This window comes from Nerophis ophidion, linkage group LG15 (assembly GCF_033978795.1).
Source record: "Nerophis ophidion isolate RoL-2023_Sa linkage group LG15, RoL_Noph_v1.0, whole genome shotgun sequence".
Classification (NCBI taxonomy): domain Eukaryota; kingdom Metazoa; phylum Chordata; class Actinopteri; order Syngnathiformes; family Syngnathidae; genus Nerophis; species Nerophis ophidion.
The window spans coordinates 35649223-35672068 of NC_084625.1; the positions used below are offsets into that span (position 1 = coordinate 35649223).

At 42.3% G+C, this 22846-nt stretch overlaps 1 protein-coding gene across 4 annotated transcripts in view; it reads left to right on the forward strand.

Moving 5' to 3' along the window:
* The window catches only part of stau2 (staufen double-stranded RNA binding protein 2), a 315345-nt gene that overhangs the window by 234518 nt on the left and 57981 nt on the right, over nucleotides 1-22846 (forward strand). For all 4 annotated transcript variants that reach the window (XR_009809837.1, XM_061922079.1, XM_061922081.1 and 1 more), the window contains exon 13: nucleotides 14216-14329. Coding sequence is in view for 3 of the 4 variants with exons in the window: in XM_061922079.1 (XP_061778063.1) it covers nucleotides 14216-14329 (114 nt within the window). In the remaining variant the exon portion in view is untranslated. The remainder of the gene's footprint in view (nucleotides 1-14215; nucleotides 14330-22846) is intronic.

Here is a 22846-nt window from a genome sequence, read left to right on the forward strand (position 1 = left end):
GACCGACATTATTAAGGGCTGCCGTGACTGCACTGCCTTTAACGTCCTCTACAACAGTGGTTCTCAACCTTTTTTCAGTGATGTACCCCCTGTGAAATTTTTTTTCATTCAAGTACCCCCTAATCAGAGCAAAACATTTTTGTTGTAAAGAAAGAGATAAAGAAGTAAAATACAACACTATGTCGTCAGTTTCTGATTTATTAAATTGTATAACAGTGCAAAATATTGCTCATTTGTAGTGGTCTTTCTTGAACTATTTGGAAAAAATATATAAAATAAAAATTTGTTGAAAAAAAAAGTGATTCAATTATAAAGTAAGATTTCTACACATAGAATTGTAATAGAGATCTATCTGGATTCATGAACTTAATTCGAAACATTTTTTCACAAAAAAATAAATCTTTAACATCAGTATTTATGGAACATGTCCATAAAAAGTCTAGCTGTCAACACTGAATGTTGGATTGTTGTATTATTTGTTCACAGTTTATGAATTTACATTCATATTTCATTGAAGTATTATTCAACAATATATTTATAAAGGATTTATGAATTGCTGCTATTTTTTTTATTTATTTTATAATAAATCTCACTTGCCTCTTGGCATACCTTCAAGTACTTCCAGAGGTCCGCGCATCCCCTAGACTTGTGCAGAACTACGTCAGGGGCTGCAAGACGTACTTGTTCAACAGCCATAAGGGTCACACTGAGGGTGGCTGTATAAACAACTTTAACACTGTTACAAATATGCGCCACACTGTGAACCGACACCAAACAAGAATGACAAACTCTTTTGGGGAGAATTTCCGCACCTTAACACAACTTAAACACAAGAGAACAACTACCCAGAACACCTTGCAGCCCTGACTCTCCCTGGCTACAATATACAACACCTCAACCGACGCGTGGAGGGTTGGTGGTAGCGGGGGGTGTATATTTTAGCTGGGAAGAGTCAGGGCTGCATGGAATTCTGGGTAAATTTTCTGTTGTGCTTATGTTGTGTTACATTGCGGATGTTCTCCCAAAATGTGTTTGTCATTCTTGTTTGGTGTGGGTTTCCAGTCTGGCACATATTTGTAACAGTGTTAAAGTTTTTTTCACGGCCACCCTCAGTGTGACCTGTGTAATATATCTTTTAAGAACACATGTGCGTCTTGTATGGCCAGATGCAACATATAACTGGGCTTGCACGCTGCCATTTCAGGATGTAGGGGGCGCTAAAGTGCCATTATGGCCCTCCCTGAATATTGTTGATATGGTATAAATCGACAGGGGCTCCGAGAGAAATTTACATACAAATACATGCATATATACAAATTGGGGACGTGGGCAAGTATGACGCTGTTAAGCGCCGTTCATATTAAACTTGCGAGCCGCACCATCAATGTGCGGGCCTCATAAAAACGTCTCGCTGGCCGCAATTGGCATGTTTGAGACCCCTGGTTTAAAGTAATGTGACTCTTTGATTTACTGTATCTCATCAATTAAACTATGATTAGATTCAACCCAAAACTGGATTATGGTGACAGAACTAGTTGTTGATGTTTTAGTGTCTTAGCAGCTTGATTCCCAAATGGTCCAAAAATGAGGTCAGACATGCAGGATATTATCTTTTTGGTTGTGGGGTATAACGTCGTAAATAGAATATATTGTTCAGTGGTCCTCCCAGTTAGTCTGGATGGATTTCATCTACCCATATCTATGCACCTGCATGACCCATTAGCAGTAACTCTGCAGTGATCGCAATCAGCTGTTATCTAGCCATCAGAGGCCAGCTTGTGAAATCGACTGGACGGAAAAGGGAGGACTGGAAAAGCCTATTTTAATAAAAACACCCTCCTTGGCGGGTGGCTGGTGTTGATAGCCATTCAGTGCAGTTCCCAGGATTTCTCACACTCTCGCCTTGTTTGTTCTCCTGTCCCTCTGCTTCCTTCTTTGACCGTATCGGAAAAACACTTCAAATGGTGCCGACTACCTCCTCTGCCTGCTTGGCACTGGAATCTGTTTTCCCTCCTTCTTTTAGTCGTCTTTTTTCTCATTGCCAAGGCTGACTCTTATTACTCTGTATCAACATCAAACGCCCTATCTTGTTCAAAGACTGAAGAACAGCACTTCTTGTCATCATCTCACTCCTCGTCTCTCTTGTTTACTCTGGAAATTGTGTTAGAAAATACATTTTGGGTCTAAGGTTTATTCGACCCCATTAGGGTGTGATGGCTTCCAGCTGTGTGTTTTGTAGCATATTTGTGTGAATAGCAATCTTCGAAAACAACTTTTATCTGCGATATACATCAGTTAATGCACTGTTGGCTGAGTGTGCAGTTGAGCTGCCTACATGGTGGCCATGTGTGTGTGTGTGTGTGTGTGTGTGTGTGTGTGTGTGTGTGTGTGTGTGTGTGTGTGTGTGTGTGTGGGTGTGTGTGGGTGTGTGCGTGTGCATGTGCGCGTGCGTGTGTGCGCGCGTGTGTGTGTGTGTTCTGGCAATGGTTACTTAATGGGGACATCGCTCTGTTTACAAAGTCACTTTAGGGCACCTTTGACATTATGAGGACAAAAAAACAGGTTCCCTAAAGGGAACCTTTTTAAATAATAGTCAGATCCATTCTGAAAGTCACTTTAGGGGACCTTTGACATTATGAGGACAAAAAACAGGTCCTCGCAAGGGAAACCTTTTTCAATATTAGTCAGATCAATTCTGAAGATGCCTAAGTGATTTTTAAGTTTCTTTTTTACCATAAAACCTGTTTACTTGTTAGTTTGAGTGTGAGACATTTGCACAGCAGCCCCCTCATAGGGCTGTAGCTGGTACTGCACTCGCTATTCTGCTTATATCCCTTCCCTGATTACTTATCCATTACACCTGGTCCCCAAACTGAAGGAGGTTTGCGGGCAGTGCAGGAGGTTCTTCTGCAGTGCAGGACATGTCGGCAGACGGAACACGAAAATAAGCTGTTTAAACCAAAAGGTAAGCACATATACAAGAGCAATATGTTCATAGCCAAATTAAGCCCAAAAAATAAGTAAGGAAATGACGTCTTGTGAGTTAGTATCGCATTGCTCGAAGAAATCTTTTGAGTCACTTTGTGTTGCTTTTTTTTTGGCATTTGGACAGGAACTTATATATTTTAATCCAAAGAGTTAAAGATGTATTTTTTGGTAGAGAACCTTTTCCAACGGGTGCATTTAATTAACATGAGCCTTGCTCATAGAAAGCTTTTGAATCACTTTGTGTTGCATTTGTTTTTCATTTGGACTGGTTTATAGTCAAAGTAGCTCCAATTTAATGCTAATTGGTTGTCTCTAAGGACTTATAAGAAGTTATATGTATAGTTATGATGATTGGAGATTAGGGACATAAAAACCTCACATTGATTTTTTTTCACACATTTTAGATGAAAGACAGATGTACAGTAGACCACATGGATTTGGACATAAACAGCATAACACCTAATGTCACTGGAACAGAGGAATACTGCTCAAGTCAGGAAACAATTGACACCGTAGTTGTTTGTGCTCCCCTCAATAAACATGGAAAAAGAGTTTACAACAAAATACAGGAAAGGGTGATCTAGTGCCATTCAAATGACCACCTAAAGAAGCTAAAGGAAATGATTGTATGCAATGTGCATATTGCCAAGGACTGTTTACCAGAAAGGTACAGTGGAGACATATACGAAGTTGTTGCCTCAAACCTGTCACCCGAAAACCAGGAAAGAACCATGTCCAGTCCATGTACACATATACTGGGCCTGTGCCTTCAAGTATATCCAGACAACTGTGGGGAGTAATGAGTGCCATGATTCCTGATCCAATCACATTAATAATAAAAGGTGACCATGGGCAGCATCTGTTGAACAAAAGTGGTATGTCAGCAAAAAAGAATCCACAATGTTTCAGAGAGATGATACGGGAATTTGGAAGACTGATTCATAATGCCAGCAGAGTAAATAGCTTGAAAAAAATTGAGGATTTTGTGAATCCTATGAACTACTTGAAGATGGTCAAAGCTGTCAAATGTACTTGTGGCTATTATGGGGACACTAACAAAATCTGCGTTCCATCACTGGCAAATAAACTTGGGAATTTCCTGGTTAAAGTCAGCAAACTCGTGAAAGCAGAAGGTTTAATAATGAAGAATGAAGAGCTGGTAAGGAATGCCACTCAGTTCCAAGATGTCCATCCTGAGAAGTGGAACCGCATTACGGCCTACAAAAGTAGATTGCAGCTAATATAGTAGATTAAGAGATAATCAGCAAGACTGGTTAAGTAGAACAGTTTTTTATGTTATTTTTGTTCAATGTTGTGTAAAATAAAAAGTAAAAATGAAAGTTTAAATGAGTTTGTATTCTATTTCTGTGGTTTAAGGTAAGATAAGATAATCTTTTGTTGATCCCACAACAGGGAAATTTGGGTTACTTTGTTTACGTTTTTCAAATATTGCTAAAAGAGAAAATGAATTTTCTTGAAAAGTGAAACATGAGTTATTCTGGCAGTGATAGTACTGTCATTCTGTATGGTATCCATCCTTAGTTAAAACTAATATATTTTTTTCCCTTCTCCCCACAAGTGACGATCAAAAACTTGGTCCCCATTCCAAATGACAACCAGTGTGTGTGTGTGTGTGTGTGTGTGTGTGTGTGTGTGTGTGTGTGTGTGTGTGTGTGTGTGTGTGTGTGTGTGTGTGTGTGTGCGCGTGCGTGCATGCGCACACACGCGCATGTGTGTTAAAACGGAGTGATGTTTTTACACCCTAATCAAGCCATTTGCAAACATTTAAATCAAACGCTCGTCACGGATTGTCCATAACAAACACCATGTTCAAACATAAGGGTGTCCATATGTGCACTTGGCACCAGGACACCATAGGCCGCAGTTCCATGATCGACTTTGTAGTTGTGTCATCGGATTTGCGGCCTCATGTTTTGGACACTCGGGTGAAGAGAGGGGCAGAGCTTTCTACCGATCACCACCTGGTGGTGAGTTGGCTGCGATGGTGGGGGAGGATGCCGGACAGACCTGGCAGGTCCAAGCGCATTGTGAGGGTCTGCTGGGAACGTATGGCAGAGTCCCCTGTCAGAGAGAGTTTCAATTCCCACCTCCGGAAGAACTTTGAACATGTCACGAGGGAGGTGCGGGACATTGAGTCTGAGTGGACCATGTTCCGAACCTCTATTGTCGAGGCGGCTGATTGGAGCTGTGGCCGCAAGGTGGTTGGTGCCTGTCATGGGGGTAATCCCAGAACCCGTTGGTGGACACCAGCAGTGAGGGATGCCGTCAAACTGAAGAAGGAGTCCAATCGGGTTCTTTGCCTCATAGGACTCCGGAGGCAGTGGACGGGTACCGACGGGCCAAGCGGCGTGCAGCTTTAGCGGTCGCGGAGGCAAAAACTCGGACATTAGAAGAGTTCGGGGAAGCCATGGAAAACGACTTCCGGACGGCTTTGAAGCGATTCTGGACCACCATACGCCGCCTCAGGAAGGGGAAGCAGTGCATTATCAACACCGTGTATGGTGCGGATGGTGTTCTGCTGACTTCGACTGCGGATGTTGTGGATCGGTAGAGGGAATACTTCAAAGACCTCCTCAATCCCACCAACACGTCTTCCTTTGAGGAAGCGGTGCCTGGGGAATCTGTGGTGGGCTCTCCTATTTCTGGGGATGAGGTTGCTGAGGTAGTTAAAAAGCTCCTCGACGTCAAGGCCCCAGGGGTAGATGAGATCCGCCCGGAGTTCCTTAAGGCTCTGGATGCTGTGGGGCTGTCTTGGTTGACAAGACTCTGCAGCATCGCGTCGACATCGGGGGGCGGTACCTCTGGATTGGCAGAGTGGGGTGGTGGTCCCTCTCTTTAAGAAGGGGGACCGGAGGGTGTGTTCCAACTATCGTGGGATCACACTCCTCAGCCTTCCCGGTAAGGTTTATTCAGGTGTACTGGAGAGGAGGCTACGCCGGATAGTCAAACCTCAGATTCAGGAGGAACAGTGTGGTTTTCGTCCTGGTCGTGGAACTGTGGACCAGCTCTATACTCTCGGCAGGGTTCTTGAGGGGGCACGGGAGTTTGCCCAACCAGTCTACATGTGCTTTGTGGACTTGGAGAAGGCATTCGACCGTGTCCCTCGGGAAGTCCTGTGGGGAGTGCTCAGAGAGTATGGGGTGCCGGACTGTCTTATTGTGGCGGTCCGCTCCCTGTATGATCGGTGTCAGAACTTGGTCCGCATTGCTGGCAGTAAGTCGGAAACGTTTCCAGTGAGGGTTGGACTCTGCCAAGGCTGTCCTTTGTCACCGATTCTGTTCATGACTTTTATGGACAGAATTTTCTAGGCGCAGTCAAGGCGTTGAGGGCTTCCGGTTTGGTGGCCGCGGGATTAGGTCTCTGCTTTTTGCAAATGATGTGGTCCTGATGGCTTCATCTGGCCGGGATCTTCAGCTCTCACCGGATCGGTTCGCAGCCGAGTGTGAAGCGACCGGAAGGAGAATCAACACCTCCAAGTCCGAGTCCATGGTTCTTGCCCGGAAATGGGTGGAGTGCCATCTCCGAGTTGGGGAGGAGACCCTGCCCCAAGTGGAGGAGTTCAAGTACCTAGGAGTCTTGTTCACGAGTGGGGGAAGAGTGGATCGTGAGATCGACAGACGGATCGGTGCGGCATCTTCAGTAATGCGGACGTTGTATCGATCCGTTGTGGTGAAGAAGGAGCTAAGCCGGAAGGCAAAGCTCTCAATTTACCGGTCGATCTACCTTCCCATCCTCACCTATGGTCATGAGCTTTGGGTCATGACTGAAAGGATAAGATCACGGGTACAAGCGGCCGAAATGAGTTTCCTCCGCCGGGTGGCGGGGCTCTCCCTTAGAGATAGGGAGAGAAGCTCTGCCATCTGGGAGGAACTCAAAGTAAATCCGCTGCTCCTCCACATCGAGAGGAGCCAGATGAGGTGGCTCGGGCATCTGGTCAGGCTGCCACCCGAACGCCTCTCTAGGGAGGTGTTTAGGGCACGTCCAACCGGTAGGAGGCCACGGGGAAGACCCAGGACACCCAGGCCTGGGAACACCTCGGGATCCCCCGGGAAGAGCTGGACGAAGTGGCTTGGGAGAGGGAAGAATTGGCTTCCCTGCTTAGGCTGCTGCCCCTGCGACCCGACCTCGGATAAGCGGAAGATGATGGATGGGTTTGCTATTTTTCAAAGCAGTAGCAATTCCAGCAGCTTAGCTTTTTTTAGACCCATATAACGTAGTATCGTCTACTAAAGCTACAACCTCCAAATACAGAAAATGGACTGCAAATCCATTACTGTTGCTTGTCTCTCGCTGGGATCCAAAAGGAGTAAAAAAAACTAAAAAATACAGAAAAACTCCATGATGATAGGTTGGTTTACATAAGAGAACATCCATAATGGTCAGCTGATTTACATAAGGTAAATCACGATTGGCTAAGGTCATGGCCAATCAGAGAGAAGATAGGGCGGGTCATGGCGCTATAACCAGAAAGCCCGGAGCACTGGCGAAGACCCCAAGGTGGGGGTCGTTTTTAAATAACTATGTTTCTTCCATAGTGCAGCAATAGGCCATTTATTGGTACTTTTATTTAATTGACATGGAATTTTCAACATATTATACATGTTCTGAAACGTTCTGGCTGACTAACAGCTGTGTGAGAAACCCATTATGGAGCTGGGGTCCGAGGGGAAAGTGGCAATGCCGATAAGTCCATGCTGCTTAGTTAACACTTGTAAAAAAGTTAAGGGGACGGCATGGTTCGGTTGGTGGAGATGCCGTGCCCGAAACCTGAGGGTTCCTGGTTCGATCCCCGGCTTCCCCAATCCTGGTCACGTACGTTGTGTCCTTGAGCAAGACACTTCACCCTTGTTCCTGATGGGTTGTGGTCAGGGCCTTGCGTGGCAGCTCCCGCCATCAGTGTGTGAATTTGTTTGTGAATGTGGAAATAGTGTCAAAGCGCTTTGAGTACCTTGAAGATAGCAAAGCACTTTACAAGTATAACCCATTTATCATTTTACATAAAATTCCACTTGTAATAATTTCTATTCATGTAAAGATGGAGTTTGTTCATTTTTGTTTTGTGAGGCAAATGTGTTGCTTTTTTTTCCTTTGGCCAGGATATTGAAATTTTGCCTCTGGTTTCTGTTGAAACAGTCATTTATTCTGTGCTGAAAAATCAACCTTCCAATAGAGTACTCTAGATATGTTGGTGTTTTTTTGATATTATTAAATTGCCTTTAATTTAATTTGTTCCCAGTGTCTTCCCCTTCATTTTGTACGTGGTACTGCAATTTTGCAAAGTAAATGTTAAAAGACATGCACCTCGGGATAGGTTGATTGGCAACACTAAATTGGCCCTAGTGTGTGAATGTGAGTGTGAATGTTGTCCGTCTATCTGTGTTAGCCCTGTGATGAGATGGCAACTTGTCCAGGGTGTACCCCGCCTACCGCTTGACTGCAGCTGAGATTGGCTGCAGCAACCCAAAAAAAGGGACAAGCAGTAGAAAATGTATATATATATATGTATGTATATATATATATATATATATATATATATATATATATATATATGTCTGTGTGTGTGTGTGTGTAGGTGTGTGTGTGTGTATATGTATATGTGTATATATATATGTGTGTGTGTGTGTGTGTGTGTATATAATATATGTATATGTGTATATATATATTGCGTTTGAATTTGTAATGCTCAACACAATGCAATAGGACAACAATCTGCCTGAAAAACGTGAACAATCATATTGCTGTATCTGTAAAGTATTGGCTTATATTTCATGTTTTGTCTGTACACCCTTAGCAAAGCAATAATGTACTGTAGTGCTGCGCCTATCATTATCAATTGTGTAGTGACTCACTCGATGGACTCACTTGTTGATGCTATAAAAAGGAAGCAAAATAAAAACATTGACCGCAGCAATGGCACGGGTCGCTAGAATAACTGTTTCTTCCAGAGTGCATCAATCGGTCAGGTACCGGTACTTTTATTTAAATACACGTTATTTTTAACAATTTATAAACATTCTGTTTTGTTCTGGCTGACTGACAGCTATCTGAGCAAATCACTAGGGAGTAGGTGGGCGATGGGAAAGTGATTTTTTAATCATGCGTCGTTAACACTGATATAAATGTTACATAAGATTCAGTCCTCGCACAAAAATATGTTTACTTTTGTCTTTGCTTGTGTAAAAATGGAGTTTGTTAATCTCTGTTTTGTGAGGCAAATGTTTCGCTTTTTTTCCTTTGGCCAGGTTATTGTCATTTTGCCACTGTGGTTTTTGTTGAGTCATCTATTCTGTGCTGAAAAGTCCCCATTCCAATAGTGAGTATTGTATATATTTTGGTGTTTATTTGATCTTATTATTATTATTGATGTTTCTAAACTACTTTTTATTTAATTTGTTCCCAGTGCCCCTCATTTTGTACATGATACCGCAACTTTTCAAGGTAAATTAAATGTTAAAAAGCCAGTCAGAGGGCATGTTTCCAGTTTGTGTTTATTATGATAAACATTCAAACTGAGCATTTATTCTCTGCCTATTTGTTTGGGGGAAGGTTGTACATTATAATGATAAACATATATATTTTTATATATGTAGGGTTGATGACGCAAGCTATTTTTGATGTGTAGCTTGTAGTGAAACGTACTACAATTCTCTGGTTGATACCGTCCCCTGTAGCTTAGCTACATTTAATTGAGAGTAACTCCTAGCTTAGCTCACTCCATTTCCAAGTAGCGTGCCCATCGCTGAGTCTGACCAAAAACAAAAGTCAACTGCAGAGGAATTTCAATACACCAATTTACCTAAATCTTTAATATATGGCGCAGATGTCCTCTCAACAAGGCTGTGATTGATTCATGATGGTTAGTAATGGTTTCATTTGTTTCGGACATGACATGTTTACACTTGCAGAAGGAGAGCTTATTTACTTTACCGATTTGTATTTACTTGTTAGTTTGGTTTCACTTTGGCAGCTAAATTCAACCCATCAGACATGTTTTTGACGGTCTCGTGGCAGTTTGAGGAAAACAAGTTTGTTGCTTGACCGTTTATCAATTAGTGGTGACCTCTATCCAATGTGTTGTTTTGGTGAGTGTGTGTTAGAATGTCCATGGCCGTTCCACTTGCCTGTACCCTTCTCTTTGTTAAACATCTTTAAAAATCCTATTAAGTGGCTTCAGTTGAAATCTTTACTCACTTACTCAATTAATAGAGACGGTTTAGGTTTTTTTGTAGGTAGCATTTTCTCCCTCAAGTACCAGCTGTGTTTTCCTATCGAAGCGCTTCCATTAGGAGTAATGAAAGGTATATTAACCGTGCGCTTAACAAACTCTTGACCCCTGAGGTCTCCTCTGAAGTGGCTCTAATTGCTTCTCACCGACAAAGACAGCATTCCTTCAGTTTGTTTATTATTATATAGTCATAGTTGTGCCTTTTTACCTTGACTCGCCTTCGCTTGGCCCTACAGCTACTTTTCACTTGGCACATGGTGTTATGGGTGCCCATGTGAGGATAGTATGTATGCAATTAATATACATTCTGCTTTCATTGGACTGTTGTATTTCCTGCTTGCTCACAAATTTTTCAGAGAAAGAGGAGCATTCTAGGAGGAGCCACCTTTTGAGACCAAATGTCAGAGGTCGTTCCACGTTAGTGCAGCCGATCAATCGCAGGCCTTGCGTAACTCTCTTCCTCCATTTGTCTGTAAAGGAAGTGGATTAGAGGCTGTTTTTTTGAGTGGAGACCTGGGATGATTAGTTAGGCTGTTTAGAATGCATGCACTCACAGATGCCTCCAAACATGCTCTCCAACACAAAGAACAGACAGCTTGTTTTTTGGTCGATGCTCGTTAGTTCCGTTTCGGCTAAATCGTCACAAATAGAGATGACGCCATGGGCTGTTGTTCTGACACAGCCGAGGGTGGGCCTTGAAGTAGTCATGCACTTGGACTATTCCACTAACCAGCAAACATGAAAGAAGGACCTCCAGGTAATGATTGGTGACCTGCCAAAATGTAGCTGTTTTCTAATCCAAAATTTGGCTGGCGTTGGAGCCATGTGATGTTTATTTATACAGTCAAATAGTGTGTTACTTGGCACAATGGCCCCACAACAGCAATGTTCCCAGATTAAAATCGCTTAACTAGCCAAAGCGCCCTGGTGCATTAAAAAAGTCATTAAGATATTTAGCATTTTTCAAGAAACAAGGTGCATTTTAGGCAGGTTACATGCAATCTGTTGTAACAAAAATAAACTCAAATATTGTCGCATTGGTCAATCTTAGGAACTTTCTTCCCATTCCTTCGAGGAAGATGATTCATTTGAGTAACAGGTGCGAGTTTTTAGCATAAAACTAACATGAAATATAGCAACATAGCATTCATGCTAATGTTGACTGTAAGCATATTATATTGTATATTATGATTTTTTCAGGAAAATAAACTTTCAATATAATTGGGATAAGGAGTAACACATTAATGTTATGCTAAAGCACTATGTGGGAAAAAAGGTGTATTAATAGTAGACTGGCATGTAATTTTCCATACCAACAAAGCAAGCATCACTGATAGAAAGTGCTGGCAAGAAAGGCTCTACTTTTCAAAATGCAATGGCATAATATTAATTTATTTTGGATACATGTTACTGACCAGCATTGCCAATTTTTCATGGTGATTTCCACACTTTCAAGTAAAACTACAACTAAGAGAGACGCTGGAAACAAACAGCTTGTGTGTATTGAGTACAATACGTGCAGTACAAACACTTTGTAGTACTCAACAAAAGACCAGACTGCGACATTCAATTCAATGGTAAAGACAACGGCAAGTGTAAGTAAACAAGATATAAGCAACTGGACAACACAGATACCATTATCAGCTCACTGTTTAATGTTGAATAAAACAAATTTTAGATTTTATTATTCGACATGTATAACCACATAAACACACACAAAAGTACCAGAAATTGACCAAAAGTATTGATTCCCAGGTACAGGGAAATTGGTACCGTATCAATTCAAATGTGTAAAGTGAATTGCACCAATTCGGTGGAATGGCCCATATACTGTATGTTCCTTATCCTTTCAATACCAGGCAAAATGTAGGTTATTTGTCTCCCTCATATTTTTATTTAGTTTCTCACAAAGCCTGAATACTTTATTAGAAAAGGCTTTTCCCACAGCCCATTTTGCAGAATTAATCACTTGCGTTCCCAACAGATAAAGCATTCCACAATGGAGTACGTGTGAGTGTCTGCACACTCATGCATTGTCTCATGTTGTTTGTTGTGCGCATGTTCCCTTCAGTATTTTCTTGTAATGAGCCTCTGTCTTCCTGTATAGACCTACAGTATATATGGCTAAGAGAGAGTAACATTTTTGTACCCTGGATATGTTTGTTAGCAAATTTAGGAATTACATAACGACCTAAATTTGGAGCCAGCTGTTTGTACTGCTCACTATCCTTAAAATAGCCTCCTAAGCACAGTAATCTAAAGAACTACTTCAAGAATGACTTAAATGTTACTGTATTCATGAAGCTCGAATCATTCCATTTCAACTGTTATGTTTGCATTGACCCTCGCTTTTGTAGACTGCTGCAATGCAACAGGTGGCGCCGTAACCCCGGGAAATGTGGCCAATTCAGTTGATCCGAAGCTTGAATGTCACAATTGAATATGTAATTACAAGGACTTTCAAGCCCAAAAAACTATTTGGATCACATGAGATGAAAACACGTGCACGTCTATGACAACAAGCTTTGTCACAGTCACCACTACGATGGCAGATGCATTTCTAATAGTTCTCATCGTTAATTCTGCTTTTTATTAATAGGCCTGCAGCTGTAATGGGTATATGTAGGCCAAACACACACACACCATTGAGAAGTAGGGCAGACAAGCAGGCAGTGTTTCCAAAGTGCTTGGTCTCAGAGCAGACTTTCCCAGAGGAGCATACTGTCATAACAGTCCTGATTGCACTGCATTCAGGAACGCTAGCAGAGTTAACCTCTCAATGATGACGGGTCGCCAGTGACGTCTTACCCCGCCCCCCCACCCCCCACCCCCCCGGGGAACCATCCACTTACCCTTACGGTCATTGCCATCTATGAAGGGCCAGCCCTAGACTTTGTGTGACTCTAAACAAGATTTTGATTGAGGCCCCACTTTAGACTTTAATATTATTTCTGTAAAATGACTTTTATTTTATATGGAAAATAAAATTAAGGTTTTTGAGATGTACAGATAGGATTGACATATATCTAGATTATGTGAGTGTAAAACAGTTCCTTCTTGCATATATCAATCTCAATGATCAATCATTGTATCCAGCATTCGACACATGTGCCAATCTTCCCTGCTTAATAAACCGAAAAGTAGATGGCGTACTCCGTGATCAGAGAGCCCCCAAGATTTACATTTTTGTTTTACTTTCATCAAGAATGTTCTTCATCAAGCGTTCAAATTATTGACGTTATTTGGCCTTTTTATGGGGTCCAAAGGATCCGTAAAATTCTTAAAAAGCCTACCTGTCTTTAAAAAATATTTACGTTTCTATTCCGAACTTTAATCTATGTTCTTGAACACAACACAATTATGTGCTTTGAGATACAAAATTTAAACTTAAACTTAACTTTGTCGGATGCTCCCACAATTAGATTTATCACCAAAAAGAGACGAGTGGTAAAAAATGGATGGATGGATATTTTTAACTTTATTATATCGCCTTATCTTGGTTCCCAAATGTTGACGCTGTCTGGGAATGCATAAAGAGGAGCTTTGATTACATCATGGCGTCTGTGTTGAGTGAACAGTGAAGTGTTCCATGCTGGGTTTGTACTACCAAAGGGATTAAACCCTGTTGCATTTTGGAAGGGGGTGTAGGTGGTGTTACACATCCCTAACTTGATTCAAACAACCTTATACAACTTCAACATTTTTTAAAACTAACAGATTTAAATTAATGAAAATAATCTTCAAAACTTTACACAAGCTAGCCTCCTAGTAGTTGTGGCGGGCCAGATTATAGTTACATCATAGTATGAATGTGAACAAATGTTCTGCCTTGCCAGTTACACATGCACGATTCATTTAATCACATTTAATCTTGATTTATTTTTAAAATTTGTTCCAGTGGCAATAAAGTTCTGGTGTATTCTATGGTCGCGTTGATTTTCCTGCCGTCAACTTCAACTGATTGTCTTTAAACCATTCCAGGTGCAGTACAATGATGTGCAGAATGACAAGGACTTTGCGACCTATCTGACCCTCTCCCCTGTGCAGATGACTTTCCACGGCACTGGGAGCACCCTACAAGCTAGCCATGACCAGGTATGTTTCCTATGACATAAGATAGTGACCGTGACATTTAGCACTGTATGCTATAGAATACTAGGCTATACTGTAATAGTCCGGATTTGGGCTGATCTTTTAGAATACTAATACATTGCATCCTTGCTATTTTCAGGGGTTACAGAGCCTAGGAATAGTCCAGACATTTTTTGAATGCATTTTGAATTGTATATCGTCTCAGCTGGCAGTCTAAAATGATGCAGGTGTTTTCTTCTTTATTTTCCACATCTATATAACACACTGCTTGCCTGTAATAAGTCCACAAACGATTTCAGATCCTATATTACTTTGTGTTTACCTCGCTGCAAGTTTTGAGGCCATGTTGTAGCTTGTGCTTGCCACGCAGTGTGCGGCCTATTTACCCTAATGTCACCTTACACTTAAGATGTTAAGTACATGTTGTATGTAGCAATATTTTGACGTACACTCTTTTCTTTAATCATTTTTATAAGTTAGTACCGACTTAAAATTGTATGAGTTTTCTGTGAAAAATGCTTACTTTCTGAGAGAAATTCTAAATTAGGCCAAGCTCAATTATACATTTTCCTGGACGATAGCTGAGATAGGCTCCAGCGCCCCCCGCTACTCCGAAGGGAATAAGCAGTAGAAAATTGATGGGTGGATATAATGTTCCACTATTTATTGCTAAAACAATATTATTGTCTCTGATATTTTGAGACCAAATAAAGCACTAATGTAATCATAATTAAGGCTGTAACGGTATTGTAGATACCGCAGGATTATGGTTTCAAAATCTTCTCAATAATGCTGTGACAGGTGATGGTATCAAAACCAAATAAAACTTGATGTGTAGTTTTCTGGCACTTTTAATATCTCCCTGACTCTTGCGCAGCGCGGGACAATACGGGGGAAGGCAGCGCCCTTCAGGAGAGAGGGAGAAAGCAGGAAGTGAAAAGTCATAGTCGATAAAAGAAATTGTTTTTTTTCTAAATTACGTTTGAGTTCTGTTGCTAACCAACAGACAAACCAACCCTGCACTCCATGTTCTTGTTCTGAGACACAACAGACGCAGTCAGTGTGCACTGCGCCGAGGGAAAGCACCACCCTGTTGCACACATAAGTTTTCATTACCTGGAAAAGATGAAGCCAGCGAAGCTTAACGTCAGTTTGTGAGGTATTTACATGATTTAAAGTTAAAATGTGAATTGAATTTTCTGACAAACTGGGGGATTGGTGCGGCATCCTCAGTAATGCGGACGTTGTACCGATCCGTTGTGGTGAAGAAGGAGCTGAGCCGGAAGGCAAAGCTCTCCATTTACCGGTCGATCTACGTTCCCATCCTCACCTATGGTCATGAGCTTTGGGTCATGACCGAAAGGATAAGATCACGGGTACAAGCGGCCGAAATGAGTTTCCTCCGCCGTGTGACGGGGCTCTCCCTTAGAGATAGGGTGAGAAGCTCTGCCATCCGGGAGGAACTCAAAGTAAAGCCGCTGCTCCTCCACATCGAGAGGAGCCAGATGAGGTGGTTCGGGCATCTGGTCAGGATGCCACCCGAACGCCTCCCGAGGGAGGTGTTTAGGGCACGCCCAACCGGTAGGAGGCCACGGGGAAGACCCAGGACACGTTGGAAAGACTATGTCTCCCGGCTGGCCTGGAAACGCCTCGGGATCCCCAGGGAAGAGCTAGACGAAGTGGCTGGGGAGAGGGAAGTCTGGGCTTCCCTGCTTAGGCTGCTGCCCCCGCGACCCGACCTCGGATAAGCGGAAGATGATGGATGGATGGATGGATGGATGGATGGACAAACTGCATTTTCCAAACGGATAAAATAAATGTCCATTGGAGAGGACTCAGACAGTAAAAGTTGAGACACCGTTTATGTTCATGCCCAAATCTTTTCACCTAAAATTACATGTTTGTATAAAAAAATAGTGTTAAATGGTAGTTGCGATCAATTGCATTAAGTGTGTTTATCGTAAACGTTCTTGCCAATTCATTTTACACACTATATTTTTTAGTCTCTTATTTATTTTTTTAATATATCGCAATAATATCACACAGGGAAATTTTGATACCACTACATCCCTAATAGTAAAATATAATAATAATACTAATGTAGTAACCCTTTCAATCTTTTATTTTTCATTAGTATTTTCACCATTGTGATTAAAAAGGACTCTCAAGCTATGTTAGTAAAAATTGGTGGTATAGCTCGGTTGGCAGAGCGGCCGTGCCAGCAACTTGAGGGTTCCAGGTTCGAGCCTCGCTTCCGCCATCTTAGTCACTAACGTTGTGTCCTTGGGCAAGACACTTTACCCACCTGCTCCCAGTGCCACCCACACTGGTTTAAATGTAACTTAGATATTGGGTCTCACTATATAAAAGCGCTTTGAGTCACTACAGAAACCTGCGTTATAAATATAATTCACTTCATTTCACTTCACTTCAGTAAACATCTTGAAGTGCATTTTGTCCCTGGTGCAAAAACCAATGACGAGTGGTTTGGTTTTTGTTGCTTTCACTTTCCAACAAATTTGGCATACTGACTCGTTCGTCCGTGTTGATAGGCTCATGTAGCTCATTTGATTTAAAGACAAAATATTCCCACATATGAACATTTAGCTTTGCAATTATCATTTTTCACCATAATTGTTGTTACTTTGCGGTGCTTCTCACGTGTGACGGTCTGTCTGTGCATCTGTGTAAGCTAGCGGGCCCACCTGTGCCCACAAAGACAAGGATTGTGATAGATGATAAGGCTAAGTTAGGCCCAAGCCTAACATGAATATGTGGGTTTTCCCACTAATTAAAAAATATTTGATATTCCTGTAAAAGAAAACTTAATTTAACGAACCTCTTTGCATGTATTAAAAGTGAACGTCCTTTCATTTAAAGGACTGGTCCATTCATTCGTATTGTCTGCAATCACTTTATAACACATTACTGTTTTATTTCAAATGTCCTGACTTTTTGTTTTTTGCAGAGTGTTGTTTATCATGAATAACGAGAGGGACAAGCGGTAGAAAATGGATGAATGAAGAGAGGATCAGTCACATTGACTATATGACATGTCAATGCAGTGTGTGTTGTGTTTGCTTTAGTGGAATATTTGGAATATTTCTAGATAGTGTGGTAGATTGTGAATGAGACGGGACAATTTGCATTTAGGGGCCTTCTTACTGAGAGCTAAAGGTGACGGAAAAAATATCTACAATATTCTGATGTGCACTAACATTTGATGGGTTCTTGCAATACATGTGAAATTTGCTATTCGCAAATAATGTTTTTTCCGGTTTTACAATTAACACAAACTAGTATAGGTGTATGATACACCATAATTTGGACAGAGCGTCTTCACTCCTTGCGTGCCCACAGTTGTCTTCCCGCCCTCTTTTGGTTGTCTCACTCCAGCTCTCTGGTCCACTCCTTGTATTGAAAAAGAAGACCCTTTGTCTTTTGTTGCCCAAGCAGAAAATCATTTGTTTACATTCTATCATCTAAACATAGGACGCTTCTGTGTTCAGCAGTCTTCAAAGCTTTAATAAAGTCCTGAATGGGACAGCTGACGGGGCTAGTGCCGCCGCCACCGCCTCTGCAAACTGAGAGCCAAGCCAACATAGGCCAAACAGGTCTGCGTCCTCGGGACCTGTTGTTGCCAGGAGCACTGGGGCATGACCAACTGTTGGAGAAAGCCTTTTCTTTGGCTCCTCTCAGTACAGTGAAGAGTGCGGCCACAAAAGGAGCGCCCAACAATAAAGGGTCAGCATCAGCAGCCTCTCAAACATTGACACTTCTACAAAGTAGGCCGAAAGGCGATCCGAGAATTGGGGCGGTTTCACATCGCATCTGGCACCTCTGCCGGTGTCAGAAATGCTGCCTATTTTGCACAATCTCTCATATATCATCGTTGTTCGATGACAATTGTGTTTGTTACGTTCTATTTTTGACCAATGAAAAATGTCAAAATGACTGTTTATACCCATCCTTATATATTTAATATGTTAGTTTTTAAATAGGCTTGTACCTTAAAGTACTAGTATAGGTGGAAAAACGAGTTGAATTGATATGCTTAATTGTGTTTCATTGTATCCATTAAACCATATCCAATCGTATTTACAATTCGCAAATAATGTAAAACACTGTTTAAAAACGTCACAAAATACCACAAATTCAGTCAGCCATTTTGAATATTCTCTTCAGAATACCTTTGGCTATTTCCCGAGATTAACGTCACAATGGGAACGCTTCTGCACTCTGACAATATTATCAGATCAGTCATACTGTAAATACACACAAATTAGAGAGAGATGTGCTGTCTATCATTCACAATCACAATATAAGACATGAACAGATATGTTTTTCTTTTTTTTATGCATTTTAAGTCTTAAATACTAAAACACGCTAACAGTATAGTCAATGAGAGCTCTCTATTTCGCTCACAAAACCCTCTAAATAACCATCCAAAACCTGCCAACAATACACTATAAACAAACCCTGTTTCCATATGAGTTGAGAAATTGTGTTGAATGTAAATATAAACGGAATACAATGATTTGCAAATCCTTTTCAACCCATATTCAATTGAATGCACTACAAAGACAAGATATTTGATGTTCAAACTCATAAAATGTATTTTTTTTCGCAAATAATAATTCACTTAGAATTTCATGGCTGCAACACGTGCCTATGTAGTTGGGAAAGGACATGTTCACCACTGTGTTACATCACCTTTTCTTTTAAGAACACTCAATAAACGTTTGGGAACTGAGGAAACTAATTGTTGGAGCTTTGAAAGTGGAATTCTTTCCCATTCTTGTTTTATGTAGAGCTTCAGTCGTTCAACAGTCCGGGGTCTCCGCTGTCATATTTTACGCTTCATAATGCGCCACACATTTTCGATGGGAGAGTACCCGCACTCTTTTTTTACGAAGCCACGCTGTTGTAACACTTGTCTTGCTGAAATAAGCAGTGGCGTCCATGATAACGTTGCTTGGATGACAACATATGTTGCCCCAAAACCTGTATGAACCTTTCAGCATTAATGGTGCCTTCACAGATGTGTAAGTTACCAACGCCTTGGGCACTAAAACACCCCGATACCATCACAGATGCTGGCTTTTGAACTTTGCGCCTATAAAAATCCGAAAGGTTATTTTCTTCTTTGTTCTGGAGGACACCACGTCCTCTGTTTCCAAATATAATTTGAAATGTGGACTGAATTGAAATTGAAAAATAAACAAGTGATTCAATTATAAATAAAGATTTCTACACATAGAAGTAATCATCAACTTAAAGTGCCCTCTTTGGGGATTGTAATAGAGATCAGCTTGGATTCATGAATTGAATTCTAAACATTTCTTCACAAGAAAATAAATCTTTAACATCAGTATTTATTGAACATGTCCACAAAAAATCTAGCTGTCAACACTGAATATTGCATTGTTGCATTTCTTTTCACAGTTTATGAACTTACATTCATATTTTGTTGAAGTATTATTCAATAAATATATTCATAAATAATTTTTGAATTGTTGCTATTTTTAGAATATTTAAAAAAAAAAATTCACCTACACCTTGGCATACCTTCAAGTACCCCCCGGGGTACGCGTACCCCCATTTGAGAACCACTGGCATAGAGCATGCACTTGTACCTGTAGTGGTGCAGGCACTGGGGACCGACGTGGTGCAGGCGCTGGACCCGACGTGATGCAGGCGCTGGGGCTTGGCTAGGTGCAGGCACTGGGGCCCGACATGGTGCAGGCACTGGGACCTGACGTGGTGAAGGCACTGGAGCTTGGCGTGGTGCAGGCCCTGGAGCTTGGCGTGGTGCAGGCACGGGGATCCAGCGTGGTACAGGCACTGGAGCTTGGTGTGGTGCAGACAATGGTACCTGTTATGGTGCAGGCACTGGGACCCGACGTGGTGCAGGCACTGGAGCTAGGCGTGGTGCAGGCACTGGAGCTTGGTGTAGTGCAGGCACGGGGACCCGGCGTGGTACAGGCACTGGAGCTTAGCGTGGTGTAGACAATGGTACCTCTTGTGGTGCAGGCACTGGGACCCGGCATGGTGCAGGCACTGGTACCTCTTGTGGTGCAGGTACTGAGGCCAGGCTGGGTGCAGGCACTGGTGCTTGGCGTGGTGCAGGCACTGGGACCCGGCGTAGTGCAGGTACTGGGACCCGGGGTGGTGCAGGCACTGGTGCTTGGTGTGGTGCAGGCACTGGTGCTTGGCGTGGTGCAGGCACTGGTGCTAGCCTTGGACTTGGTCTTAGTGCCAGCTTTAGACTTGGATTTGGTCCCAGCCTTGGACTTTGACTTGGTGGTAGCCTTGGACTTGGTGCTGGACTTGGACTTGGTGCTAGCCTTGGACTTGGTGCTAGCCATGGACTTGGTGCTAGCCTTGGACATGGACTTGGTGCTAGCCTTGGACTTGGACTTGGTGTTAGCCTTGGACTTGGACTTGGTGCTAGCCTTAGAAGTGGTGTTAGCCTTGGAGTTGGACTTGGTGCTAGCCTTGGACTTGGTGCTAGCCTTAGAGTAGCGACAGGTGCTAGCCGTGGTGCAGGTGGAGGTGGCCTAGTTGGAGGATGCAGCTTAGCAGGCCGAAAGACCGTTGGTGGCGGGCCGTGTTGGCGGCTGTGGCTTGGCAGGCTGAAGAACTGGTGGTGGAGGCCGTGTTGGCGACTATGGCTTGATAGGCTGAATAACTGGTGGTGGCGGGCGAGCGTGCGGCTGTGGCTTGGCATCATCTGAACAGCCCCCAGCCCTAGCCATAGCCTTAGCCCCCCCCCCTCAAGGGGCGGATACCAGACGCGCTCACCGCAATCCAGTACAGTCTCTTGGGGTGGGCGGGGGGAGGAAAGGATGGGGGCAGAATCCTCCCCTTTAAATTGTCCCAAAAGTCTTTTTTCTTCAGGCTTTGATTGAGTGGGTGAAGAAAGAAAAAAAATTTGTGACTTGGGTGGGGAGGAGAAGCTGTACGAGAAGAGCCTGGCAGTCGACGCTGGGGGAAAAGTCCTCCACTTCTTCTGCGCATGCTCATGCGCTGCACCGGGCCGCCGCCGGAGCCCTCGCGTCCCAGGTGGTGTGACGTCACCGCGCGACGGGCAAAGCACTGAGGAGGACGTCCGGGTGGCTTGCGAGTGGGGGCGGAAGCGGTCTTCTGCGTCCGTCATCTTAGCCAGAAGTTGCCCCCATGCCACCATAGCGTTGGGAGGGAGATCCTCTTCTGATAGCTCCGCTTTGTCCTCGCACTCCCATGGCCGGGCGTCCGCTTTGAGCTTTACGAGGATCTCTTGCTTGTCCTGGTCGGAAAGGAATACCTCGTCCAAATTTCCTGCGAAGAAACTTTCTTTGCTGGCAACTTCTGTCACACATGGACTTGGACTTTGCTTGTTTCTTTGACGCAGGGGATATTTAGGACGAGCCAGACGTGAATGTAAGAACATCTTGATTTATTAACACTAACACAAACAAACTACAAAAAGGCAAACAAAGGGCGCGCTCAATGGCGGAGAACAAATACTTTGCCACAAAAACAAATGACTAGAACAAAGGCTGTAAACTATAAACGTGAAACAAAAACACTTGCGCTGTGGCATGAAAAACAAACCAAAAACTTACGTGGCATGGACAGAATAATAAACAGCGTGGCAAGGCATAAAGGTAGATGGGGGATGTGGGTAAGTACAAAGTTGCCAGACTGAAGAACAGAAACAAAATGGCTTAAATAGCAGTGACATAATTAGTGATGGAACAGGTGCGTGACATGACAGCTGAAACTATTGAGTTGGCATGGTAACGAAAACAAACCAGGAAGTGCAAAACAGTGAAGTGAAGTGAATTGTATTCATATAATATATATATATATATATATTATAACATGAAACAAGTGTCGAAAAAACAAAACATAACATGACCAAAACAAAACATGATTTATTTGGCGTGACATATCTCTCAAAATGGCTCGGGAATCTCTGTGAGATTGAAACTATAAGTTTTACTTGAGAACTAGTAATGATTTTACCAAAAATACAACTTTTTATTTTCAGTCATCTGCTCAAAAGAGCTTATCACGTTCATGTTTGCTCTTTTTAAAAAGAAAATTAACCAAAAAGGTGTGGTCATTAGAGGTGAGAGACATATTCGATTTTTGAGTGCATCACAATTCGGACTTGGGCGATTGTAAATTCGATTAGTAAATGTTAATTAATCGATTATTTCTCTATTTTAAATAAAGTAATGCAGACAGTTCTTAAATATGACTGACTGTGAGATCTGACCAGCTTCTTTTTTTTAAGGCACACATTTCCATTATTTTGATCAGTGCACTGGGAATTAATTCAACTGTTTCTTTTTACAAATGCACTGTTTTGAAAAGTTGCAAGTGATGAATGCTTATTTAGTGAAAAGAGAAGAACTGAATAAATTAAAGATACAAAAAAATATCTATTTTTAATCAAATCGTAGCTCCTGAATCGTAATTGTTATTGAATCGTGAGGTGCCCAAAGATACTCATCTTAAGTGGTCATGTTT